Genomic DNA, 26,403 nt, shown 5'->3' on the forward strand with positions numbered 1-26,403 from the left:
TTGCTCTTGCCACCAGGTGCTGTGAGTTACCAATTGGCCTCACCTGTGTGGCTGCACTTTGCCTCTTCAGAACAAACTTAGGAAGGCCCCAGTCCTGCAGGTCACAGGGCCTGGCTCCTGCACGCACTTCTGACACTCACATTCTTCTCTTGGCCACTGGAGCACCCTGCAAAGAGCCAAAAATAGGGAAGCCTGAGGAGGATTCAGCTTTGCCTGTTTTTCCTCTTTAGAATTAGAGTGACACTGATGATTTTACAACTTATAGAGCTGCTCTTTTTGCTTTGGCAACTAGGAAAATCAGGGAGGGCAAATAATTTTGATAAATAACCCGTTAATTGTAAAGGGGACTCAAGAGGTCTAATTTGCACAATCCATATATGTCTCTCTTCTGTTTTACCTGTCCTTGCAAGAAAGGTTTCTGTTAGATTTGGTTGTGGTTTTATTGTCTGTTTAGTGTTTGTCAATTTTTATTTATTTATTTATGAATTTCAGTTATATGAATTTCAATAGTTTTACAGTCATTTTAACATTTGCCGACATCTACTTTTAACTATGGATCGCTATGACGACTCTCATTTTAGAAAAGAGGACGTGTCCTGGAAAAAGAGGACGTATGGCAACCCAGAGACCTATAAATTCACACAAAGCCATAATGTGGAATATGCTGTGGTTTTCATGCAGCAAGGGTGAGGGGTCTTAGGTCCAGGAGGCAATTGAGGTCCTTCAGACCTTTCTGCCTGGCCTTGGGGCTCTTCCCCAGACAACATCCCTCACTAGCCAGGCAGTGGGTCGTACTCTTGAATGCTTTTGCTTAACTAGTATTTGTCCTTGAACTCTGATGAACTTTTGCTTGCGGGGGATAGAGAGAAGTGTGTGCATGTGTGTAGAAATCAGTCCAGTGTGCAGAGGTAACATTTCAATTCATTGTTCCATCAGCTTTTGATTCTGGCACCACCCACCACTGGTATTTGCCCTGTGCAGAGGGATTGCATTGAAGGGACTGTGGCTCTCGGGCTGCAAAATGTTTCCCACTCCACCCTGCTGTTTTATTGTTTGCTTCAGTGTTTGACAGTGGAACATGCTCCCTCAGAAGGTGGTGGACTCTCCTTCCTTGGAGGTTTTAAAGCAGAGGTTCAATGGCCATCTGTCAGGGATGCTTTAGTTGAGATTCCTGCTGGATGACCCTTCCAACTTGGCAATTCTGTGATGCTGTGACTCTATGACAGCTCAAAGCATCTTTTCAAAACAGTGTCTCATTTATTCCCTGACCAGACTTGAATCTTGTTTAACAGTATTACGCGCTCTCAAACCATTTTCTGGGTGCCGGGTGCCACAATCACATAAACTGTCACCTGTTTATTTCAGGCTTGGAACTCTTTCATGTAGGAAGAAATAATGTATTTTGTGTGCTTTGAAGTCTGGTGCAAAAGTTCTATTTTTTTTGCCCTGTGTACTCTTGGTAAAAAAATAGCAGTTGTGTATACCTTTTCAAAGGGATGCAGGTGGCGCTGCGGGTTAAACCACAGAGCCTAGGACTTGCCGATCAGAAGGTCAGCAGTTCGAATCCCCGTGACGGGGTGAGCTCCCGTTGTTCGGTCCCTGCTCCTGCCAACCTAGCAGTTCGAAAGCACATCGCAAGTAGATAAATAGGTACCGCTGCAGCGGGAAGGTAAACGGTGTTTTCGTGCGCTTCTCTGGTTCGCCAGAAGCGGCTTAGTCATGGTGGCCACATGACCTGGAAGCTGTACGCTGGCTCCCTCGACCAATAAAGCGAGATGAGCGCCGCAATCCCAGAGTCGGCCACAACTGGACCTAATGGTCAGGGGTCCCTTTACCTTTTATACATTTTCAAACTATGGATTTTGTTTTCCTACATGGAGAAATGCTTTCTGTGTTTGAAGTTGTGAAGCTTGGCTCCAGGATAACCTGTATTTGTTCAATAAGCCTCACAGAAGGAATATTATATTTCCCAAAGTGTATTTCTGCAACTATCAATACAGTTGTACCTTGGATCCCGAACAACTGGCTCCCAAACAAATTGGCTCCCAAACAATCGAAACTCGGAAGTGAGTTTTTGAATATTCTTTTGGAAACCAAACGCCTGACGGGGCTTCCATGGCTTCCGATTGGCTGCAGGAGCTTCCTGCAGCCAATCAGAAGCCACGCTTTGGTTTCTGAACATTTTGGAAGTTGAACAGACTTCCAGAATGGATTCTGTTCGACTTTCAGGGTACGACTGTAGTTTATTTGCAAATAACACTTAAAAATGGTTTCTACTGATGAAGAACATTTATTCTGCATAGAACGTTTTCAGATTAGGGGGGTTCTTATGTGAACAAAGAATTGGCATCCAGAGTTCATTCTTTGTGTTCCATTAGAGTTCTGTAAACATCAGGAACCCACTGAGTTTAAAAGATCAGGTTTTCCATGCAAGAGAAGTTATTTTGCATCCTATGAATGAAGCTAATTGGCTTAATTATGAAACAGTTGTGTTCTTTTTTTGGATGACTTCTGTTAAATGGCTCCCCACTGTATACGTTAGGTGACTAATCATAATCTATTTGACGGATCAAAACTTTACAAAAAGGGACATTTATTTCTGTTTCCATACATAACATGCATGACTCCACACAACTGTAGGAGGAGGTATTATATTGTGAATGGCTATTTCATAATGCTAATTCGACTTTAAGACATTTTCAGGAACAAAGCTCCACTTCAGTTGTTGCTTGTGGAGGCAGGAGTTAAACATGAGCCATGGTGGCATTCCACTTTTCAGAAGAAACTGAGGGCAGGGACCTTTAATTTATATACTAATGAAACTGTCATAGAATTGTAGAGTTTGAAGGGACCCCAAGGGTCATCCAAACCAACCCCCTGCAATGCAGGAATCCTGCCTATAGTCATCCTCAGGTGGGCTTGAACCACCAACCTTCTGGTTAACAGCCAGACACACTTAACCCATTGTGCCACCTGCCTGTCAAGAGCCATTGACACTGATGACTTTATGTCAATAAAAATAATACAGAGCCCCAGCAAAAATGAGGCAGTTGCAAGATTCTTGACCAAGCATGTCCCTCGCTTTGTGCTTTCTACTTGCTTCTAGCCATGCACACGTAATGATCATTGATTGATGGATGGATTGCACCTATATCTCACCTTTCCTCCAAGGAGTTCTGAGTAGTGTACATGGTTATCCATTTTATCCTCACAACAACCCTGTGAGGTAGGTTAGGCTGAGAGGCAGTGACTGGCCTAAGGTCACCCAGTGAGCTTCAGGGCTGGGTGGGGATTTGAACCCTGGTCTCCCAGGTGCTAGTCCAACACTCGCAAGCACTACACCACACTGACTTTAATCAGCAAATTCAGATTGCAGGTTCCACTGAGGAACAAGAAGGAGGTATCAGCATTCTCAGAGCCAAACCTCAGCTTTGAAGAGTTTTGGTTCCCCGTCCCAGCAAAAACCCTCTTAAAAACTTCCTAGCGGGGCATATTTGGTAGTCATGGAATAATGGCAATTGAAAAACAAAAACGGGAAATTAATGGGGGTGGAATATGATGTCCCTGGGGAAGGGGAACAGTGCTTTCCCTGCTTTGGGGAGGAGGTGGGAGGGCACAAGGACCCTGCCAGAGCCATGCACCTCCTTCCCAAAGCCCAGTGCCAAAGGCTGGGGTGGGGGGCATCAAATTTTGGGCTTGCTGCCCGCCCCCATGCAACAAGTCCTGTGGGTTCTGTGTCAAAGTACTCTTGTGGCCCATTTTATATGAAAAGCTGGACCGCCCTGGTAGGTGGATAACACCTAAAACCAGTGTGCCACTAAAAACAAATGAATAACCAGTGCTGGGAGTAAATGTCAAGTACTGAATTCCCTGTGCATAAACAAACAGAAGCCAGGTAATTTCCTGTACATGATGGCATTGATCCCATTAGGAATGCTACATGCTTGGCATATTTCTGCATCAGTTTCAATTTGCTTAAGGCGTGATTTGTTGTGAAGAGCACTCAGCTCTCAGTGGAATGTTGATTTAAAGGAGGAGGGGGAGAAGAAAGAAAGAAAGAAAGAAAGAAAGAAAGAAAGAAAGAAAGAGAGAGAGAGAGAGAGAGAGAGATCAGCACAAAGAGTTTTTCCTGCAGCAGTGATTCAACTTCTTTGAGTCACAAATGTGCCCAGTTTTCAAGGGTGTGTCACACACGGTCAGACTTTGCATGCTGTCTCATAGACACACATGGCACATAAGCCAGGGAATGGGGAACCTGGTGGGGCCTTCTTGATGTTGCTGAACTCCCAGCTTCCATCAGCCCCAGCCAGCATGCCCAGTGGTCAGGCATAAGAGGAGTTGTAAGTCAGCAACACCTGAACTTCTGCACACTGCGGGCGAAGGCTTCCTGCAGATTCTATCTTTCCAGGAGCTCCATTACCCACAACGTAGGAATTGGGCCTTTAGTGTGGTGGCACCTACATTTCGGATTTCCTTCCCCTTGAATATTAGGTGGGTGCCACCCCTGCTGTCTTTTTGACCTCCCTCTTTGGACAAGCCTTTTGAGTTCTTTCGCACTTCTGCATCTGTACTGGAATTGCCCTTAAGTGGCTTTCAATTTATTTTATGTATTTATACACCACCTTTCCTCCAGGGAGCTCAAGGTGGCTGACATGCTTCTCCCCCTTTCCATTTTACCCTCACAACCACCCTGTGAGGTAAGCTAGGCTGGGAGATGGCAGCCGGCCCAAAGTCACCCAGTGATTTGAACCCCAGTCTCCCAGGTCCTATCTCAGCACTCTTACCACTGCAACACAGTGACTCTCTATTTATTATTGTTTTATCACTGGTTTGCCATTCTGGGCTCCTTTCATAGGACATGGGATGCGGGTGGCGCTGTGGTCTAAACCACTGAGCCTATTGGGCTTGCCAATCAGAAGGTTGGCGGTTTGAATCCTCGTGACAGGGTGAGCTCCTGTTGCTTGGTCCCAGCTCCTGCCAACCTAGCAGTTTGAAAGCACACCAGTGCAAGTAGATAAATACTGCGGCGGGAAAGTAAATGGCATTTCCATGCACTCTGGTCAGTGTTCTGTTGCACCAGAAGTGGTTAAGTCATGCTGGCCACATGACCCAGAAAGGACAAACGCCAGCTCCACTCGGCCTGAAAGCAAGATGAGCGCGCAACCCCACAGTCGCCTTTTGACTGGACTTAACTTCCAGAGGTCTTTAACCTTTATTTATTTATTTATTTATTTACCTACCTACCTACCGTAAGAAGGGGACAAACTAATACAGTGGTACCTAGGGTTAAGAACTTAATTCGTTCTGGAGGTCTGTTCTTTACCTGAAACTGTTCTGAACCTGAGGTACCACTTTAGCTAATGGGGCCTCCCGCCGCCGCCACGCCGCCAGCACGCAATTTCTGTTCTCATCCTGAAGCAAAGTTCTTAACCTGAGGTACTATTTCTGGGTTAGTGGAGTCTGTAACCTGAAGCGTCTGTAACCTGAGGTACCACTGTATCTGAGGGGCCACAGGTTCCCAAACCCTGACATAGACAATTTAGTGTGTACTTCAATTTTGCATGTGTGTGTGTGTGCAATCAGACTGAGGGAGCAAGGCTGTTACACACATCTATATGTACATATGCTCCAACTCGCACAGATTGTCTCTGCACCCTGGAGGAGGTGGGTGAAAGCCCAGTTCCCACACCCACACTGCATGGGCACACGGCAGCATAGGAAGAGGCCTTTGGGTCAAAAACCATTCGTGCCCACGAGATATGAAATTGCGACCTCCAACGCCTGCACCAGATTTCATGAGGATACCCCGGTGTTCAACAGTGATAGTTTGATTTTGCTCTAATGTTGCAAGCTGCCTTGAAAGGGCACTTGTACATCTGACCCCCACTCGCCACTGACATGCACGCCCCCCCCCAGAAGGTTGCCCACAAGGGAACGAGACCCTCAGGTAGAAGAAAGTTCCCCACTCCTGGATTAAACCTACACATCCCTTTATCTGACTAGTGAGCATGGTTTGGGTGTTGTTCAAATGATGTATACTTTGCCAAAGGGGAGAAAACAATCTTGGTCTCAAGTCCTGTGAAGGTGATGCGGGGAGGGCCTTTCAAGGAGAATTTTTGATCACAATGGCCTTAAGGAATATGTACTTAGAAGTTCCAATATTCTTCCAAGAGCAATGGGCTAGTGCAGCAATATTTTGTAGCGCCGATTTTACTAATGAAAGGCAGGAGCCTCTAATGATTGTTCAAGGCAGGCAACCTCTGCGCTGCTGCTGCCCACTAGACAGGGACAAAGAAGACAGCAATTACCTTAATTTCATCCCAGGCATACAGTTCTAAAAGACCTCTGCATCTGCTGCACGTTCCACCCAATCTCTCCTGTATAACAAGTATGTGTCACCGTTGGGAGAGCACAGGCATTGATCTGCTCCCTAATTGTACATATTCTGACTTCTGTTGCGACGCTGTCATAACCTGAACACCAACGGAGCCCATTAAACAAGAAAAGAAAAATGTCAAAAGAGCTAATGTCTTCCATGCATCAAAGGCAGAAAACCGAGACAGAAACACAATGAAGCTCTGATAAACAAATGCAAGATAAGAAAGCAGTTGTGAAAATTCGATAGAAAGACTGTATTCAAAGCCCAGAATATATCCTCTATATCAGTGGGGGGGGGACATGTGGGGGCTCCCCTAGACATTGTGAACGGATTGCAGGTCCCATCTCCCTGACCGTTGAGCATGCTAGCAGGAGTAGAGATGGTGGGGACATCTGGGGAACTACAGATTCCATATTTCAGCTATAGAAGCATAGAATTATAGTGGTGGAAGTGACCCCAAGGTTCATCTAGTCCAGCCACCCTGTAATGATTGATTGCATTTTTACTTGTCTTTTCTACATGATTTTGCTTCTAAGATTTAGAATTGGGGGGTGCTGGGATAGATGTGGGGGACGGGAGGGAAAGAGCAAAGAAAGGGATGATTAGTATGTCTATAGGCATTGAGGGCAAAGAAGAACAGCAGTCAAAGAAACACTTCGGGGCACCACAGCCGAGATTCTAAAATTACCAAGTTCTGTACTAATGCCACGTTCCATGACAGAACAGCAGACCCATGGCTGTGTAAAATGCACACCACCTTGGGAATCCTATAGAAGATTACTATTTGGGGGAACCTAAATTGACTTTTGGAGCTTCTGCATTCTTCTTATTGCGTAATTGGCAAAGTTTTTACCATCTGCTTCCAGTAAGTAGTACCCAGTGTCTACTTGGTCTCCAGAGTAATTGGAGTACTTAGGTCACAAGTCTACTAACCAAGATGTTTGACATAGCCCGTCTACAGTGACTCAGCAAAGTAAACTACTAGGGACAATTCTTCCCAGAGAATAGTATGGACTATATATTGGCTGGGGACGCGGGTGGCGCTGTGGGTAAAACTTCAGTGCCTAGGACTTGCCAATCGTATGGTCGGCGGTTCGAATCCCCGCGGCGGGGTGAGCTCCCGTCGTTCGGTCCCAGCTCCTGCCCACTTAGCAGTTCGAAAGCACCCCTCAAGTGCAAGTAGATAAATAGGTACCGCTTTATAGCGGGAAGGTAAACGGCGTTTCCATGTGCTGCACTGGTGCTGGCTCGCCAGAGCAGCTTCGTCACGCTGGCCACGTGACCCGGAAGTGTCTCCGGACAGCGCTGGCTCACGGCCTCTTAAGTGAGATGAGCACACAACCCTAGAGTCGGACACGACTGGCCTGTACGGGCAGGGGTACCTTTACCTTTACTATATATCGGCTATTGTTATTTAAATTATGAGGGCATCCTTTTAATTAAAAGGTTTTCTTTCCACTCCTCTGAAACATTCTTGTCAAAGAAGAATACCTTTTGTACTTAGTCAAAACACATCAAGGCAAACCATTCATGTGCTCTAAAGATAATACCCGCATTTGGACAAGGAAGCTTTCGGCTTGAAGAGGATCAGAAGTTTTTGTTTCTGATTTCAGTTAAGCACCGTTGAGTGTTATTTCCAAACCCTAAATTGCGCTTAATCTTAGAATCATAGAATTATAGAGTTGGAAGAGACCACAAGGGCCATCGAGTCCAACCCCCTGCCAAGCAGGAAACACCATCAGAGCACTCCTGACATATGGTTGTCAAGCCTCTGCTTAAAGACCTCCAAAGAAGGAGACTCCACCACACTCCTTGGCAGCAAATTCCACTGTCGAACAGCTCTTACTGTCAGGAAGTTCTTCCTAATGTTTAGGTGGAATCTTCTTTCTTGTAGTTTGGAACCATTGCTCCGTGTCCGCTTCTCTGGAGCAGCAGAAAACAACCTTTCTCCCTCCTCTATGTGACATCCTTTTATATATTTGAACATGGCTTTCATATCACCCCTTAACCTCCTCTTCTCCAGGCTAAACATGCCCAGCTCCCTTAGCCGTTCCTCATAAGGCATCGTTTCCAGGCCTTTGACCATTTTGGTTGCCCTCCTCTGGACACGTTCCAGTTTGTCAGTGTCCTTCTTGAACTGTGGTGCCCAGAACTGGACACAGTACTCCAGGTGAGGTCTGACCAGAGCAGAATACAGTGGCACTATTACTTCCCTTGATCTAGATGCAATACTCCTATTGATGCAGCCCAGAATTGCATTGGCTTTTTTAGCTGCCGCATCACACTGTTGGCTCATGTCAAGTTTGTGGTCAACCAAGACTCCTAGATCCTTTTCACATGTACTGCTCTCAAGCCAGGTGTCACCCATCTTGTATTTGTGCCTCTCATTTTTTTTTTGCCCAAGTGCAATACTTTACATTTCTCCCTGTTAAAATTCATCTTGTTTGTTCTGGCCCAGTTCTCTAATCTGTCAAGGTCGTTTTGAAGTGTGATCCTGTCCTCTGGGGTGTTAGCCACCCCTCCCAGTTTGGTGTCATCTGCAAATTTGATCAGGATGCCCTTGAGTCCATCATCCAAGTCGTTGATAAAGATGTTGAATAAGACCGGGCCCAAGACAGAACCTTGTGGCACCCCACTAGTCACTCTTCTGTAGTGTGTCTGAAACAGGCCAGCTTCTTTATCCATGGTTTGAAGCTGGCTTGTTTCAAAACCACAGTTAAGATTAGCCACAGTTTGTTGGGTTTTGATGACATGACAAACTGTGGTTAATTAGAAACAGAAGCAAAAGCTTCCAAACTCCTTTTCATGGCTGTGCTAGTAGAAGGGAGGGAGGAGGGGCTTCTCTAAGCTTGTGTCCATCATGATAAACCATGACATCTGAACACAGGCATGGAGGATGACTTATTGCAGCTTGTAAACTGACCAGCATGTTATTTACTGGGTTCCCGGATAAGTGTGGCATTCCTGCTAAGTAAAAGTCGCTTTGTAAGTTTTTCAGTAGTACCTGCTGTGAATTGTGTTACAATTTCCACTCAGAAGCTGAACTAAAATGCAATTGCTGTTTAGCTGTAAAAATCTATCAATGTCTTGCTGGGGAACCATTCATGGGTCCTTTCATCCTTGGAGCTTCCCCCACTTGCCATTGCTTCATATTACCATTGCTGGTAATTGAAGATCTGACTATAAAGTGATACAGAAGCTTCCAGTGAGGATCTTACCACTGTTAAATAATAAAATAAGCCATTGAAATGACTTACTGGCTGATAATGGAAGGAAATCACTATTCAGTTCGTTGTGATTTATGAAGGCAAACATCTCCTGAAACTTTTGCCAAAAAGCAAGAAGGAAAAACTTGCTTTTATGCTACCTGATTACTAAGACTTTGAATGGCACAGACTGATTTTATTCCTGCTTCTGCGTCCCCGTGCTAGAACTTACTCTGTGCTAGCGAATGGAAGCGAGATGGAGAGCAGGGAGGGAAGTCACTTAAATTCATAATCCTCATTTCATCAGGGCACCTGGTCCTTGTATAACTGAAGTCCAGTTTGGCTATGATGCTGGTTGCATGCACTGCTACCAGAATCCCTTACCTGTGTAAGAGCTCTATGCCACAGGTGTCATGCTTTTAAAAAGTCCTACTGTCCTGGCCCTCACCAGATGAAGAACTCAAACACTCAATTCTGTTTCTGCCCAAGACTTCAATGAGTAAATCAGATCGGTATGTAGGAAAGAAACTAGTTGCAAGGTGTAGCAAGTACAAGAAAGGCATAGTTGCATGGTGAAGATGTGAAGAGATTGATGAGTGACGTGCCCCTTCCTTCCTTCCTTCCTTCCTTCCTTCCTTCCTTCCTTCCTTCCTTCCACCTCCTTTTAGAAGAGTAGGGCAGGCTCAGCAGCTGGAGTGTTGGGACTGGGCAAGCAAATGGGCCCTTCTTTGCTCATAGGGTTGTGCCTATGGGGTTTGTGATCGAGGGAGTCAGGAGTTGGATTCAGGGAAGGGACCAAATGGGTTGGCTGGCAGAGAGGTGTTTGGCCCATGTTAGCAGGCACTCCTAAGTCAGGAACCTCCTAGAGTACAGTTGCTGCCACTACTGGCTGTCAACTGGGAGTAAGCCAGATACTGTGCTGGCACTGATGCCACCTCCATAGGCTAGGACACAGAGGCACCAGAGGCTAGTGCTAACAAACCCCATCTACTATGACTTCAAGTCCATGTGGGTGGGCTGAAGTGGCAACAGTGAGCTGTCTGAGTTTAATTCTGTTTTGGATATTACTGTATTTTTTTATGAGACAGTGCAGTGAGAGAGATACTGTAAATGCCAGGCATGAATCATCAGCACAGGCAGGGCCGGATTCAGGTTTGATGAGGCCCTAAGCTACTGAAGGTAATGGGGCCCTTTATATGTCCAGCTGTCCTTTGTCAACAACCAATTGTCGCTGTTTTTCGTGTTGAATATATGCTATATGGTAATTTATGGACCTAATAGGTATCTAAAGCTATCTGAACATAACAAAATATGTATTTTATCAAAGTAATTGTTGAACTGAAATACAATTAAGAAGAAGTATATTAATGGTGTAATACAATTAAGAAGAAGTATATTAATAATGAAATAATTATTAAGCTCTAACTTAAAATGATTTTTATTCATAACAAACTTAATAGTGCAAACACATTGGCATTTGACAATAACGAAAGTTTTATTTTATTTGATTTTATCTTCTATTTTGGAAATGTACATCCAGGGCTTTTTTTCTTTAAATTTTCTGGGGGCCCCCAAGAGAGTGGGGCCCTAAGCTATAGCTTGTTTAGCTTAAATGTAAATCTGGCACTGAGCACAGGTGATCAAATCAGAATTAGCTGCTTCAGCAACTCTGTTTTACCCTCAGAAAAAGAAGACTGTCCAGATCGTCTGGATTTGTTTGTGTCCTGTCCCAAAGAGATTATCTTAATTGGAAATGCCACCAAAGGAAACCGAATGTGGCATTGACCTGAAAGTGAAGAATTGCGTACAGAACAGAAGCAGCCCTAAATCGTATTGCAGAGGTGGACAGATCACAAACTACAAGGCACATTTCAGTGGCCTGAAAGCTCGTCATACAGAAACCTGAGAATTCAAAAATTCCATTTTAAAATTAGGTTTCTAGCCTTCATGATTGCAGGAAATAAGCTTAAAACACAATAAACTTAAAACACAAGTCCACCAAACAGAAAACCTTCAGATATATTGTTTTCAGCTCTTGTGATTTCTAAGCTGAACTCTTGATTTAAGAAGGTTGACTTCCAAATCTCAACATTCTAAAGCCAGCCATAGTTAAACGCCATGACTACGATATTCACATATTCAAGAATAGCTGGGACAGGGTGAGGAATTGTAGTTTTCAAAATCCTAATTGGGAGTTCACTTACTTCCTGCAGGAGCCTTTATGTGCTGCTTTGAAGTTTATTCTTGATTGCCTAGAAGAGCAGGTCCCTGCTGGACTTCACATGTATATTCTTTCTCGGCACTTTGAACTGCTGCCATCAAGCAAGACCCTTTTGAATGGGTTTTTAAAAATAATAATAATAATAATAATAGCATTTGGGGGCAAAAGAAGTACGCGTACCAGCAGGCTCCATAAGGGTCCTTTCAAATGTTTGTTGTTGTTGTTTGAAAGAGGCTATGCACTTCTTCTGCATTTTGCTCCCACTTGCAGGAATCTGGCATCAGAAACATTATATTCTAATCCCCAAATAATGAAAGGTTACTGTTGCTGAGAAAGTGGGGTGCAAATAGCCTTGTCATTGTGCAGCAGCTCATCATTGCTTCTTAAAAGAAAATTGATGGCCTACTCTAGTGAGGAAAGACACAGACTGGAAAGAAATAACCACTCCTATATATAATTGCAAGCCCAGTTCTCTGAATGCTTGTCCAAAATAATAATAATAATAATAATAATAATAATAATAATAATAATAATAATAATATCCCACCCTCCTCAGCCGAAGCCGGGCTCAGAGCGGCTAAAAATTGGCACTACCTCTGCAAAAGGGGTGTATCAGCCAGCTTGTGGGAACAAAGGGTTTTGAAAACATACCCCCCCCCAAAAAAAACATTTAGAAAAAAACACCTGGGGGGTGGGGCTCTCAACACTTCCCATTGAAGACTGGTGGCCACTGATGGTTGACTCACTGTTGGGGTGGGGAGGTAGGAAACCAGATGGGATAGGAAATGATAATGGAGTATCCTGAACAGCAACATGACACGCTGCAACATTTTGTTGCCAATCCCACTGGTTCCCTCTATTTCCCTCTATTTTTTTCAGACTGAGCGCCATTGCCTGTGTGGCCAGAATAGAACTGCTCCATGTTCAAGAGAGAGGTATCGACAGCCCTTCCCACCACCAGGGTTTGCAGAAGGACAAAAACTATTTGTGGGGGCTGAGGAACCATATAGGAGGGAACCAGAAAGCAGCTGAACAAGGACTGAGCATGCTCAGTGGCCAGGGAATGCAGGCTGATGGGTATAAAGGGGATAGAAAAGGGGGGGGGGAGAGAGAGGGAAAGAGATATGGAATGGAGTGACCAGAATCTCAAAGAGCTTCATTCTGCAGTGCAGCCCTTTCCGTCGCATGTACTTTTTAAATGAAAGGACCTTAACATGGATGGATATTGTCAAAGGAGGACCAAAAATAGCCCTTTACTGTATTTTCCTAGTGCTTGGACTGCAGGCTCCCATGCGCAGCCCAGAACCCTCTATATTCTCCAGCGGTGGATCAGAGCCATACTTGGACATGTGTGCTTTTGGTGTGTGCAAAAAAAGAAGCTTGTTTGAAACTTAAAATACGTTTGGAATCGCTAACTCTTGTCGAAACATTAGGTTTTCAAATGCTACCAAGCACGGCAACATTACATGCCATAAAAAGCTGGTACTTGGGGAACAGGTTGGCTGTGTTGCCTGTGATCCTGGCATCCCTAGAACTGTCTAAAGTTTTGTGGTGGTTGAGTCTCCTCCAAGAGTTTCAGAAACTTGGCTCTGGAATCCCTACCAACTGGCAGACACTGAAAGTAGCTGAACTTCCTGAGTTTGGGCAGCTGAGTTTTTTTCTGCTTATTAGCATCATGAAGCTGGTAGCCTCAGGCCCTTGTTGCAATGTAGGTATGTGATTCAAATTCCCTTCATTAGGTAGGATTCGATTCTTTCAAACCCCCCCACCCCCAAAAAAAGGTTTGTTGGCCTCAGGCAAGCCTGTCAGTCATTCTGCCATAGCTTAGAGGATGTAAGTGCAATATTTTGCAAAGGGCTGAAAAGGATTGCAAGGCAAATATCATTCAGGAAGTCAGCATCTATTGCAGTGTCTCAAAACCCATCAGAATTCATTTATGTCCTCTTGTGTGTGACCTCACCATTTAAGGGCCTTTAGCAGAGGATGAACAGGCACAGAGAGAAAGACCGATGAATGCCACAGGATGAATAAATAGTACATATCTGGGTTCAGTGCAGAAGGGGGTACCGTAATTGTATTATGTGCAAACACACTTAAAGGCACCATGGCTTATTTAATTTTTAAAGAAAAACAGCCTTGGGGAGGGCAGTTTTTAGAAGAGAAGTTGCCAGTGGGGGCAGGTACTTAGCCACTTAATCGTTTTTCTCCTGTTGCCCTTTCTCCATTCCAGATTCCTTGCATCCCAAAGTTTTCTGTGCTACATTGTGAACCAAGGGTGGTTGGAGAGGCAATTTTGAACAAAGAAAAAGTGATAAGTGCCTTCTTCTCCGCACTGCTTCTTAGCTCAGAATTGTCCACTCCCCCCTTTCCAAAAGGATAGCATTGAATCTCTGTTAAACGTAACAGCTTAGAGGTTTTGTTACAATCAAGCTGTGCCAATTACCATTTCAGATGAATAATCCAGACTGACCAAAGTGGTGCTTATTTTGATGACCAATCCAGACTGACCAGTGCTTATTTTGATGGGGTACGCATATCCCTAAACATTTTGTGAATCTAAGTTTGGCCTGATTGAGGGGCAGTACTTAAATATGAGTAGGAAAATGAGAGTATCCCTAAACATTTATTTAAGGAAAAAAGCACTGGTGATCACCAAACATTATCAGGTGTCTTGACAAGCAAGGGACAAGCCACACTCTCAAATTTCTGTTGTAGACAGCCTTTGTCTGTGATGCATGTGTGATGTTTTGGGGTTGCCTTTAGCCAAGGGGCTGGGCAATTTCTAAAGTCTTTAAAAGTTATTGCACGCCTTTGTTCTGGGTCATCACTTCCTTGGAGGGGGGGGTAACTCTGTTGCAACAGGAAAATAAAGATCTTCCCTGCTTTCCTTCTTCTGGTTCCTGCCTCCATCCATTCTTCTCTGACTGATCATGGACTTAAGGGACTACTTCGGGAGTTGGGCCACAAAAGCAAACTCCAATTCTTTCTACAACAAATCTAAAACCAGCAATCCTGTATCTGTTTATTTTCTAATTCATTTTTGTAGTATTTTAAGTAAGAAAAACATGAGGGGGAAGGATAGTGAAAGCACTTGGTTTTATCAAAGCGATGGTTGGTTTGCATGTGTTTGTTGTCCGAAAGCCCATGCCAAACTAGCATACAAAGTAAATGACATAATTTACTAAAAGGAAAACGTGGGACTTAATCAATTACTGTTTATGCCACATATCTAGAGTGATCATCTACAGTGCCTATGGGTGCAGTCAAACTGACATGACCAGAATGAGACAAAAACCTTGAGAGAGCATTTATGGATTTCTTCCCATACAAACAACCAGAAACACTTCCCAGCCCTCTCTGCCTTATTTTCCATTGTGGCATGGAAGAAACAACAAACCATCACCTGGGCTCTGTGCCTTAATGTGCAAATTTGTCCTTTGAAGGAGCAATGAAAGGCCTGTGAAGCCAGTCATCTGTCCCCTCACATACCTTTGGGTGCCTTCAAATTCTTTGTTTTATTTTGCACTTGAAGACGAAGAAGAAAAAAGAAGAAGAAGAAGAAGGGCTCCAAGGTGCATTTCATTGTGTCAGCTTAGTTGTGTCAAGGTCAATGAGATGATAAAAGCACGTTTCAAAAGTTAGCCTTTGGACCTTACAGAACTGGCTCTTCTGAGAAGAGGGAGCAGGGATACTGGCTTCTTCCTTCAACCTCCCTGCAGGGCAGAGTCTCATTGGAGTTTGGGGAGGGCTGTGGGCAGCCAAGTGGGGAGACAACAGAGGAAGCAGCAGGGACCGAGCAGAGCCTGAAAGAGGCTACAGTGTTGTCATCTAGAACCAGGCACTGCCTCCACAGTTGGAAGCCAAACCCCACCCCCACCTCAGAGGAGCACATGGTTGGAATTACACTATTCCTACAAAGCGAGCAAGTCTCACGAGCGAAGCATCTTCTCTTTAGAAACCAGGTGTGGATACTGTTGGGACATCTTGGTTACTTCCATCCAGACCTGAACACTTTTTATGCTTTCTGAACTCTTGAATCGTGACTCCTGAACTCCATGTCTGCTGCCAAGTCTGTAGCACTACTTTCCTGAATAAATATCTCTTTCTTCATTACAAGTAAGCTCCTCTGCCTGTATGTGTTGAGCATGAGGCAGGAGGGTTGGAGGCATATCCATGTGATGGACCACCAACTTCTCAGCAGACGGCCTTGTTTACACTTAGTAATTGTGCAATCCTACTCACGTCTATTCTTTGCTGCCAAAGAGGCTTACCGTATTTTTCACCCTATAGGACGCACCGTCCCATAAGGCGCACCTAGTTTTTTGGGGGGGGAAATAAAGGGGGGGATTATTTTCCCCCCAGGTGCGGGGCTGGGGCGGGGGAAGCCCGAGCTTCCCCCGACCCCAGCCCCCAAACAGGCAGCTCTCTGAAAGCCGTGGGAGCCCAGCGCTGGCTCCCGCTGCTTGCTGAGAGGTGCGTGAAGCCTGGACGTGCTGAGCTCAGCGCGCAGGCAACTCTCCGCAAGCAGCGGGAGCCCAGCGCTGGCTCCCGCTGCTTGCGGAGAGGTGCGCGAAGCCTGGAGAGTGAGAGGGGTCGGTGCGCACCGACCCCTCTCGCTCTCCAGGCTTCAGCGAAAGCCTGCATTCGCCCCATAGGACGCACACACATTTCCCCTTCATTTTGGAGGGGGGAAAGTGCGTCCTATAGGGCGAAAAATACGGTACTTCCAGGTGCATAGAGGACTGTAGCTTGCATCAGCTGTTATCACACAGTCCCCCGCCCCTGGAGGCAAACCTGGGCAGAGGGCCCAGGGCCTCAGAGGACTAAGTAAGCCAGGGATACCTGCTAGGGACCAGCTGCTTTTTTTCTTTGAAGCAAGCTCTGCATGGGTCTGCCTGGAGGATTTGTAGTGCCTCATCACAATCCTGGATTTATGCATGAAGTTTGGGGGGGATGGGAGAAAAGAGAAGGCAGCTTTTAAAATGGCGGCTTTACCCAACTAAAGAGGATTGGCAATTTAAATTGACAGAATATGCACAACTTGCAGATTTCGCATATAGAATAAGAGAGCAAGAAGAACATACGTTTAAAGAAGATTGGAAAGCATTTATTAAGTATATGGAAAATAACTGTGTGCAGCTGAAAATGCTGACAGCATTAAGATAAATTCAACACAGCAAATAATTCTTGACAGATGCAATAGTGGAAAACCGATTGGAATGGTTATTGTAAAATATGCAGGGATGTAAGATATGCAAAATGAACCATGGAAATAGAAGAAGGGAAGTCATTGGATATTTTAAAGTACCATATATACTCGAATATAAGCCGACTTTTCCAGCACATTTTTTATGCTGAAAAAGCCCCCCTTGGCTTATACTTGAATGAGGCGGGCAATGGCGGTGGAGGGACGAGCAGCCCGAAAGGAGCCCTTTCCTGCCACTGGTCCCACCGCCGCATCTCGCAAGGGCAGTCACAGGAGCCGTGGTTGGGAGAGGCGCTGCACTGCTCCTTCCTCCTCCTCCGCCTTTGCCGCTGTCGGTGGCGGCGGAGGAACGAGCAGCCTGAAAGCAACCCATTTGGGCTGCTTGTTCTTCCTCCGACGCTGCCGCCACCACCAGGTTTGTGGTGTGGTGAACTGGCTTATACTTGTGTCAATAAGTTTTCCCAATTTTTTGTGCTAAAATTAGGTGCCTCGGCTTATATTTGGGTCAGCTTATACTCAAGTATATATGGTATGTAAAATGTTTATTTGAAATTGTAAAACAGAAAATTTAATAAAAATTATAAAAAATAAACAGCAGAGGTGTTTTAAACAGCAGAGGTTTGGATAAAGGAAAATGAAAGTGAAAAGGTGGGGCCATTTTAAACAATGGCAGAGGTGTGAGTAGAATGCGCATGGGGTGACACTGAGGGGCATGAGTGACAGCTTGAAACAAAGTTTGAGTACTGTGAGAAGTGAGCTGGGAAAAACTTCAAATATCCCATAGTACCTTCCCACAATTATGCATTTCACTCCTGGTACCCTGTGTTGCCTTTATCATTGACGTTCTAGGTTCTATGTCATATTTTAGAAGTGATGCTTTGTTAAGGAGCAAACACCTGTGAACGTATAGCATCCTCCACCAGCTGAACCAAACCTTCTCTAACTGGGCAAGCTACACCTGACAGGTTCATTCTTTAAGAGATTCGCAGTCACCTTACAGATACAGGAGGGTATATCAACATGGGGAGTGTGTGTGCGTGTGTGTGTGCAGAGGGAGCTGCAGAATAGGAGAGAGGATCAGGCATGGAAATAAGGGTGGTCTCTGTGCAAGGGAGAGTTGAGGAAAGTGAGGAGGTGGGTGGAGGGGGGGCAGGGGTGCCAGGGGTGCAGAAGGATGGGAGCTGGGTTGAAGATGAAAGCAGGGGCATGGGAGGATCTGGAGAAGAGGAGGGGATGCCAGCTACATAGCTGAATGAAAGGTGACAAGGGTGCTTAGTAGTTGTGAGAGGAGGAAGATGCAGGAAGTTACCATGGGGACAATTTGTGTGCAAGGTCGAGGTGTTGCACAAAAGGAGGGGGAGAAGCATGCTGGATTTACGTATAAGCTAAACAAGCTGTAGCTTGGGGCCCCACTCTCTTGGGGGGGGGCCCAAAAAAAATTAAAGGAAAAAACCTGGATGTACATTTCCAAAATATAAGATAAAAAACTAATAAAATAAAACCTACATACAGCAGCAGTGGCAAATGGCTTTAGATACCTATTAGGTCCATAAATATATAGCATGTGTTCAACGAAAAACAGCAACGATTGGTTGTTGACAAAGGACAGCTAGACATATAAAGGGCCCCATTACCTTCAGTAGCTTAGGGCCTCATCAAACCTGAATCCAGCCCTGGACGTGGGCATAGGGGTGATGGTGAAAAATGGCTGCAGAATAAAAGAGAAGCGGCTGCAGATATGGGGGTGGGAAAGCGAAACCAGAACTTAGCAGTTGCACGAAAGGGGAAACTCTAATGACCAGGAGTTGGTGAGTGGAGCAAGCAGGGGCACAGACCCTTGAATGTGGGTGGGTGTATCGGATATCATTCTGAGCGAAAATGTGGGGGAGAAGCTTTAAACATGCATATGGGGGGGTTATTAAATGTAAAACGAAAAGCAGTCCTCTGGATGTTTTTCATTGGAGGCAGGTAGGTATTTGCAGGAAGCTGACAGCAACCCACTCATTATAGCACATATTTTTTTCTCTCAGTGATGTTGAACTATTTCCTTCACTTGCCAGACTGAGTCTGCTTTCCAGCAGCAGATTTATTTCACAGCAGAGGGCTTTGCATCCCACAGTGCTAGAGTCACATTAGCCAGTTTACTTGGTTAGTTACTTTTATTTGTTTACTTCTTGCCAGGCTGTCAATGCAAGTACAGACAGCAGGCTCTTTCCTTTAAATATGGACGCTGCAGAAATTGTATAGTAGCAAAAACTGGCTAGATGAGCTTCAGGTAGAGACGCCTTGATTGAAAAAGACTTATGAAATACTGGAATCAGTAATATACTGGGTGAGGACCAATAAACTGAAGCTGAATTTATTTATTTAATAAGATTTATACATGAGCTTCAAGTGGACATACTGATTGCAAAAGGCTTACAGAATACTGGAATCAGTAATATACTGGGTGAGGACCAATAAACTGAAGCTGAATTTATTTATTTAATCAGATTTATACATGGCTTGATTGTAACAACCACCACCACCACCACCCTTAAAGTGGTTTACTAAATCTTCACAAAGCACATGCTTGGGACTGGTGGTTCTCAGGTCTGGGAATTGGATAGATGCCCTGTTCTGGATGAGGCTGCATTTTTCTCAAATGAACAGGTACATAGCATGGAGGTACTTCTTCTTCTTTTTTAATTTTAATTTTTATTGGAAATTTTATTTACAACATAACATTAACCCCCACCCCACCCCCAATACAGAAATACAATAAGCATAACATACAACAATACAAACAACCAAATAAAAGACTTCCTTTATCCTGTATCTGGCCTCCTTATTTACTTCTTATAAGCTGTTTCCTTTATGAATAATTATTACGATTTTTCTAATTATAATTTCAATATCCACAAAGTCTCCTGCAGACATTAATCGAAACAAGTTCAGGTATGTATTTTAGGGCACTGTTTTGTGAAGTATTCTCTGCATTTCCCCCATGCTTTTTGAAACTCTTGTCTAGTGTGATCTCTAATTACCTCTGTTATTCTAGCCAGTTCAATATACTCTAACAGTTTGTCTTGCCATTCCTTTTTTGTTGGCATAATTTCTTTTTTCCAGTTTTTAGCAGTTAGGATCCTTGCCGCTCCTGTGGCATAGAGGAATATTTTCTGATCTTCTCTTGCTATACCTGTGTCCCTAGTAGAAAAGCTTCTGTATTTTTCATAAAGTTATACTTAAACATTTTTTTAAGCTCTTCATATACTATATTCCAGAAGCTTTTGATTTTTTCACAGGTCCACCAAACATGTATAAGTGTCCCCTCTGTTTTACCACACCTAGCATGGAGGTACTTCTTGATCTACCTTTGTCACTAAAGGCCCAAGTGGCATCAGTGGTAGAGAAGGCTTATTTCTAGCTCCAGCTGGCATACCAGCTACAGTCATTTGTGAAGGAAGAGATAGAGCCTTGCCACAGTACAGGTCTGGGCTAAAGGTGGAGCCCAGATTTGAAAACCTTGAAGACTACAGTGTTTCAGACAGGAGCCTTCGTTAGCCCTGGTTGGAGGCGCCGGGGAACGAACTTGCAAATCCTGTGTTGTACCACCAAGCTGTAGCCCTTTTTGCCAATTAGTACATCTCTCTGCTGGGACGCAGGTGGCTCTGTGGGTTAAACCACAGAGCCTAGGACTTGCTGATCAGAAGGTCGGCGGTTCGAATCCCCGTGACGGGGTGAGCTCCTGTTGCTCGGTCCCTGCTCCTGCCAACCTAGCAGTTTGAAAGCACTGGTTTGCCAGAAGTGGCTTTGTCATGCTGGTCACATGACCCGGAAGCTGTACGCCGGCTCCCTCGGCCAGTAAAGCGAGATGAGCGCCGCAACCCCAGAGTCGGTCACGACTGGACCTAATGGTCAGGGGTCCCTTTACCTTTACCTTACATTTCTCTGCTCCGTTTAAATAAATCAACATTGTGAATACATGCCTCATTTTCACAGCATTTGGCTGACCAAGTGTCCAATCGTATTTGTGTTTCTTTTATGGTGATTTAATGGAGGAGATCTGCTATTCATGTCTAACATGCTGGTGGCTGGCATTCAGGCTCGGGTGTTACTGATTTCATCCCTCTTTTCCCTTGCTACAGATGTGCCTGTCGAGAAGCTGGCCACCATGGAGTCTCTGCAGAGTGTGAACCTCAAGTCAAACCCTGTCAATGACGAGATCCGAGTGATCGCCAGGCCTCTGATCAAGTTTGACCTCCTGACATCTCCAGCTGCCCCCAGAGTCTGACACGCGATGGACGTTTGGGCATGTAGTCATAGTCAGGCATGGCTGTAAAGGAAAAGAGGAGGCAGTGTTTGCTGAGCTAGGATGCTTTCCTAAGGCTGCGCTGCTCCTGCATGTGTCAGGTTTCTTGGGCTTCCAAAGGAGCAGGAAGCATGATGTTCCTGCCAAATCATAGTGGTCCTTGCTGAACCAAAACTCTGCTAAACTGTGAATAGACTGAAAGCACATTGTGCCTGCACAGAAAAATGGCTATCTTTCTCAGCTTTCCTAGGACATACAGCAGTCTCTCCAGTCCTGGACTGACAAAGGTGTGAACAGAATACCTTAAGGGTGGAGAACGTGTGGCCCTCTAGATATTGCTAGACTACAAGTACCATTGTCCCTGACCATTGGATAAGGTTGATGGCAATTGCAGCCCAACCTGTTTTTAAAAACAGTTTCACAGCGTTTTTTTATACGAGTCTAGATTCCACCTTGCTGACCTGTGCAACGTGAAAGCAACAGATTCCAAAAACTCTTGAGTGCTGTATTCCTTCTGCATCCCATTCTCTCTCCCCCTCCCTCCCTCCCTCCCTCACTCACTCACTCACTCTCTCTCTCTCATACACCCCCCTCTGCTGAAGGGGTTTAATGTTGAGCTGTGAGTGGCTGAGTACCCCCTTGCTTATACCTTAAGCATGGGGAAAGGCTTGCTATGTGCTTGTCAGTGGAAAACTACCAGATTCATCCTTCCTCCACTTTTTGTTTGTTTGGTTTTGAAAGAGCCCTTTAAAATGCTGCATGTGCTCAGTTTCTAGTTTTGATTAGTTGGAGCATAGTGGCTTGACCTTAGGTTGCAGCTTGGGATTCCTTCGTTTTCTTTCTCAGCGCTATAGCCATGGGATTTTCTTGGAAATTATTTTCCTCTACTGCAACCCCACCCCCACCCCCACCCCCGCAGGCTATTGTTCCCCTCTCCCTTTCGGCGGCGTGTGATTGACAGACTTCCTGCTTTGGCAAATAAACGGCCTGATCCTCTGAAAACCAATCCACAACACAATACAAGTTTCATAGCAATAGATGAAGAACTACTTTGCAGCACTGGGATGGCTTTGGGATTTGAAAGGCGAGAGAAACGGCTGCATCTCTACCCTGAGTAGTTTTCTCTAAGTCCACACGTGTGCCCACCTGTTTACTGAGATGATGGCTGGGGATGGAAGGCTTAAACCTCCCCTCCCTTCATGCTTATAGTGCCAGGCATTAACAATCAGTCCACCCTCCTCGATGCACCTGTTTGCAGTCTCAAAAAACATGATTCACTGTTGCATGGTTAACATAATGTGCTGTTAACTTTCCCCTGAGTTAGCTTCGGAGCAATGTCATATTAGGTAAAGGGACCCCTGACCATTAGGTCCAGTCGTGACCAACTCTGGGGTTGCAGTGCTCATCTCGCTTTATTGGCTGAGGGGGCCAGCGTACAGCTTCTGGGTCATGTGGCCAGCATGACTAAGCCGCTTCTGGCGAACCAGAGCAGCGCACGGAAACGCAGTTTACCTTCCTGCTGGAGCGGTACCTATTTATCTACTTGCACTTTGACGTGCTTTTGAACTGCTAGGTTGGCAGGAGCAGGGACTGAGCAATGGGAGCTCACCCCGTTGTGGGGATTCGAATTGCCGACCTTCTGATCGGCAAGTCCCAGGCTCTGTGGTTTAACCCACAGCACCACACGCATCCCTTTTAATGTCATATTACAAATGGCCAAATGGACAAGGATGGGGGAGGCATTCACTCTGTTTGCATTTTCATGCAGCCCTATCCAATCCATACTTTCTGAAAATGAGAAAGCAGGAGAAACTGACAGATCGGTCCGTCCCTAAAATGGGGATAGTAGTAGTAGTATTTATTTATTTATTATACCTTGCCCATCCAACTGGATTGCCCCAGCCATTTTGGGAGGCTTCCAAGTAAAACACAGCATCAAACATTAAGTGCTTCCCGAAACAGGACTGCATAGCTGTCAACTTTTCCCTTTTCTTGCGAGGAATCCTATTTGGAATAAGGGAATTTCCCTTAAAAAAGGGAAAACATTGACAGCTATGGGACTGCCTTCATATTTCTATGAAGTTGATTAACTCTTTGACATCTGTTGGGAGGGCATTCAACAGGGCAGGTGTGACTACCGAAAAGGGCTTCTGCCTGGTCCCCTGTAATTTCACTTCATGCAGTGAGGAAACCACAAGAAAGCCCTCAGAGCTGGACCTCATTGTCCGGGCTGAACGATGGGGGTGGAGACGCTCCTTCAGGTATATAGGGCTGAAGGTGTGCCCCTCACAGTGCTCCTTAAGCCTGCATGCTTTCCTACTCCCCCTCCAACTTTCCCAATACAGTGGTACCTCGGGTTACATACGCTTCAGGTTACATACGCTTCAGGTTACAGACTCCGCTAACCCAGAAATATTACCTCATGTTAAGAACTTTGCTTCAGGATGAGAACAGAAATCGTGCTCCAGCGGCGCAGCGGCAGCAGGAGGCCTCATTAGCTAAAGTGGTGCTTCAGGTTAAGAACAGTTTCAGGTTAAGCACAGACCTCCGGAACAAATTAAGTACTTAACTTGAGGTACCACTGTACTCCTTAATTGAAACAATACTATATACTTCTAAAATAATAGTGATAATGCAGATAGATAAAGAGCTGATCTGGGTGGAGGCATCAGAGAAGGAAAAGCTTCAGCAGAGATTGGGGCACAGCCAAAAGGAGAAGTGCAAAAACTAATCTTTCATCAGATAAACAGCTTCTATGTTTGCAGTTGGGGGATGTACATAATTGTATCACTCAGTGCTGCATCTATTATCTTGGCTTTATGGAGGCTGACTGCCGCTTTGCTTGCTTTCCAGATCAGATAACCAAGACTGTTTTGACTGTGCCATGTTAGAGATGATAGAGGAAGCATTAACATTACATTAGTTCAGTTCTGGGAAAGAACGACCTGCTTTAGAGAGGAGCTCACGGCTACTGCTCCACTTCCCTGTTTTGCAGGGGGGTTCTTCATGTGTACCTTTGCTTCCTCAGGGACAGTGGGGAGGAATCTCAGGTCTGGAGGGCCAAATCTATCCAGCACTCAGGGAGCTCCCCAAGCTACAACATCTCTCCCCCTGATTTTTACTGACTCTGCTCCACACTCTCCTCGAGGGCTTTTACCTGGCCCAACTGGGTCCTTGAACTGCTGCAATTTTGCCTGCCTGGAGGTATAGAGAGAAACCTCTGGCTTTTGCAAGGTTGGATTGTAGCCTGCTGTACAAAGGAAAGAATCACATCTGTGGCTCTGCCCACATCTGGCTCTGAGCTTCACACACAGGCCTGTGGTCCCTACAGGGTTGCCCTCAAGGCAATGCAACCCTTGGGCTGACAAAGGTTCCCTATCCCTGTTGAAGGTCCTTCATCAGTTTTGTTGCTGCCGGAGAAGAAAGGTTAATTGTCTATTGTTTTTTTCTGGTTGTTTCCCATTTCGGAGGTTTTTCTCTAGGACAATAACAAACAAATTGGGATCAGGGGGCCAAATGAAGTACTGTAAACACTGAGGTGATAAGGAAGATTTATTAAAGGTAAAGGACCCCGGACGGTTAAGTCCAGTCAAAGGCGACTATGGGGTTGCAGCTCTCATTTCACTTGCAGGCCGAGGGAGCCAGAGTTTGTCCACAGACAGTTTTCCAGGTCATGTGGTCAGCATGACCAAACCGCTTCTGGCACAAGGGGACAACGTGATGGAAACCAGAGCGCATGGAAATGCCGTTTATCTTCCCGCCACAGTGGTACCTATTTATCTACTTGCACTGGCGTGCTTTCGAACACACACAAACGTATAAAAATAGGATTACTGAAAGCACACAGATATTCTCATGAACAACAAAGTGGTGTGCAGCACTTGACTAGCAATTTTCATCTCGGCATAAGCTTTTGTGGGCAGAAGTCCACTTAATCAGCCGCATCAAGGGTGATCCTCAATTGTCACATTTATCTTTGTGTGAAGTATCCCACTGCAACCCCCTGAATTTGTTCTTGGAGGCTCCCCCCACCTTCTTGAGCAGATTTGGGGACAGCGATGGGAGGAAGAGGGGCCCTCTTGCCCTTAGTACAATCCTTGCGCTAGCCAAAAGTTTGTTGAATACTGCCCATTATCTGTGACAGTTCAGTTAATGTTTAAATATATACCCTTTACAGCAGCAGTAATTTGTGACTACTGATACTGCTGAGGTTCTTGTGTTATTTAATGCCTGCAGTGGAAAAGGAAAACCATTGTCCCCATTCAGACACAAATGAACAGAATTGAACTTCCAAAAATGCATATATTCTCTGGAGTGACTTTTCAGAGACAGTGCAGTATGCTAGCCCTATACAGACATTCAAACTCTTACCACACAGTGCAGAATTGGGATCTCACTGGGCCACCTCAGATTTGTGTGCTGAAGATACTATATTTGCACTGGGTCCTGTGTTCAAGGGTGCCTAATGAGCAAATGCTTCATTCCTACCATTTATAGGACTTGATTTTGCGTAACACCCTTTGCCCAAATGGAGTCTATGAGTGTTTCATACTATACGTGCAACCCCTGGGCAAAACGTTTGCTGCAACATGAAAATAACCCTAATCTTCCACAGCATAGTGAGTTTAAACATCTGCAGGAAACAACTGGTTTTCCACTTCCCACCATCAATAGTCTTTAGTTTATTGAGGGGTTTTTTAAAAAAAAAGATTTACGCCAAGAGTTTTAACAGTGTGCCATTGATTTTGTCAGCTTTCTGTAATTGTTATTTATTGTTTGCAAAAGAAACTGCGTAAACTAGGCACTGTACATAAACCGAAATAAAGCCACAAAACCAGAAACAAATGCCAGAGTCATTTCCTGTTTGGTTAGCATTCATCCCGATCGGCTAGCACAAAGTTTGCAGGGAGATTATTCAAGGTCTATAGTTTACTGAGCATTATTTGGCTTTATTTGTGGAGAGGTTTACGCTGTCAGGTCAAGCAATTGTCACCCCACCCTTTGGTTCTGAATTTCCACCCATTAAAATTTGACTGTAAGGAGTTTTGCTCTTGAGTGCTTTCGTGTTTTAGAAAATGAGTACGTTGGAGATGCACTTCA

At 45.0% G+C, this 26,403-nt stretch overlaps 1 protein-coding gene across 3 annotated transcripts in view; it reads left to right on the top strand.

Annotated features, from left to right (window-relative positions):
* Window positions 1-26,148, top strand: part of LRRC20 (leucine rich repeat containing 20) — an 84,310-nt gene extending 58,162 nt beyond the window's left edge. For 2 of the 3 annotated variants that reach the window (XM_081862002.1, XM_081862003.1), the window contains exon 5: window positions 21,140-26,148. In XM_081862002.1, the coding sequence (XP_081718128.1) occupies window positions 21,140-21,285 (146 nt within the window). In that variant the 3' untranslated portion in view covers window positions 21,286-26,148. Of the gene's footprint in view, window positions 1-11,269; window positions 11,389-21,139 lie in introns of those variants that run through there. The other variant, XM_081862004.1, reaches the window with a different exon arrangement.
* The last annotated feature ends 255 nt before the right edge of the window (window positions 26,149-26,403 follow it).

Source organism: Podarcis erhardii, assembly GCF_964252035.2.
Source record: "Podarcis erhardii genome assembly, chromosome: 5".
In the NCBI taxonomy this organism is placed as follows: Eukaryota; Metazoa; Chordata; class Lepidosauria; order Squamata; family Lacertidae; genus Podarcis; species Podarcis erhardii.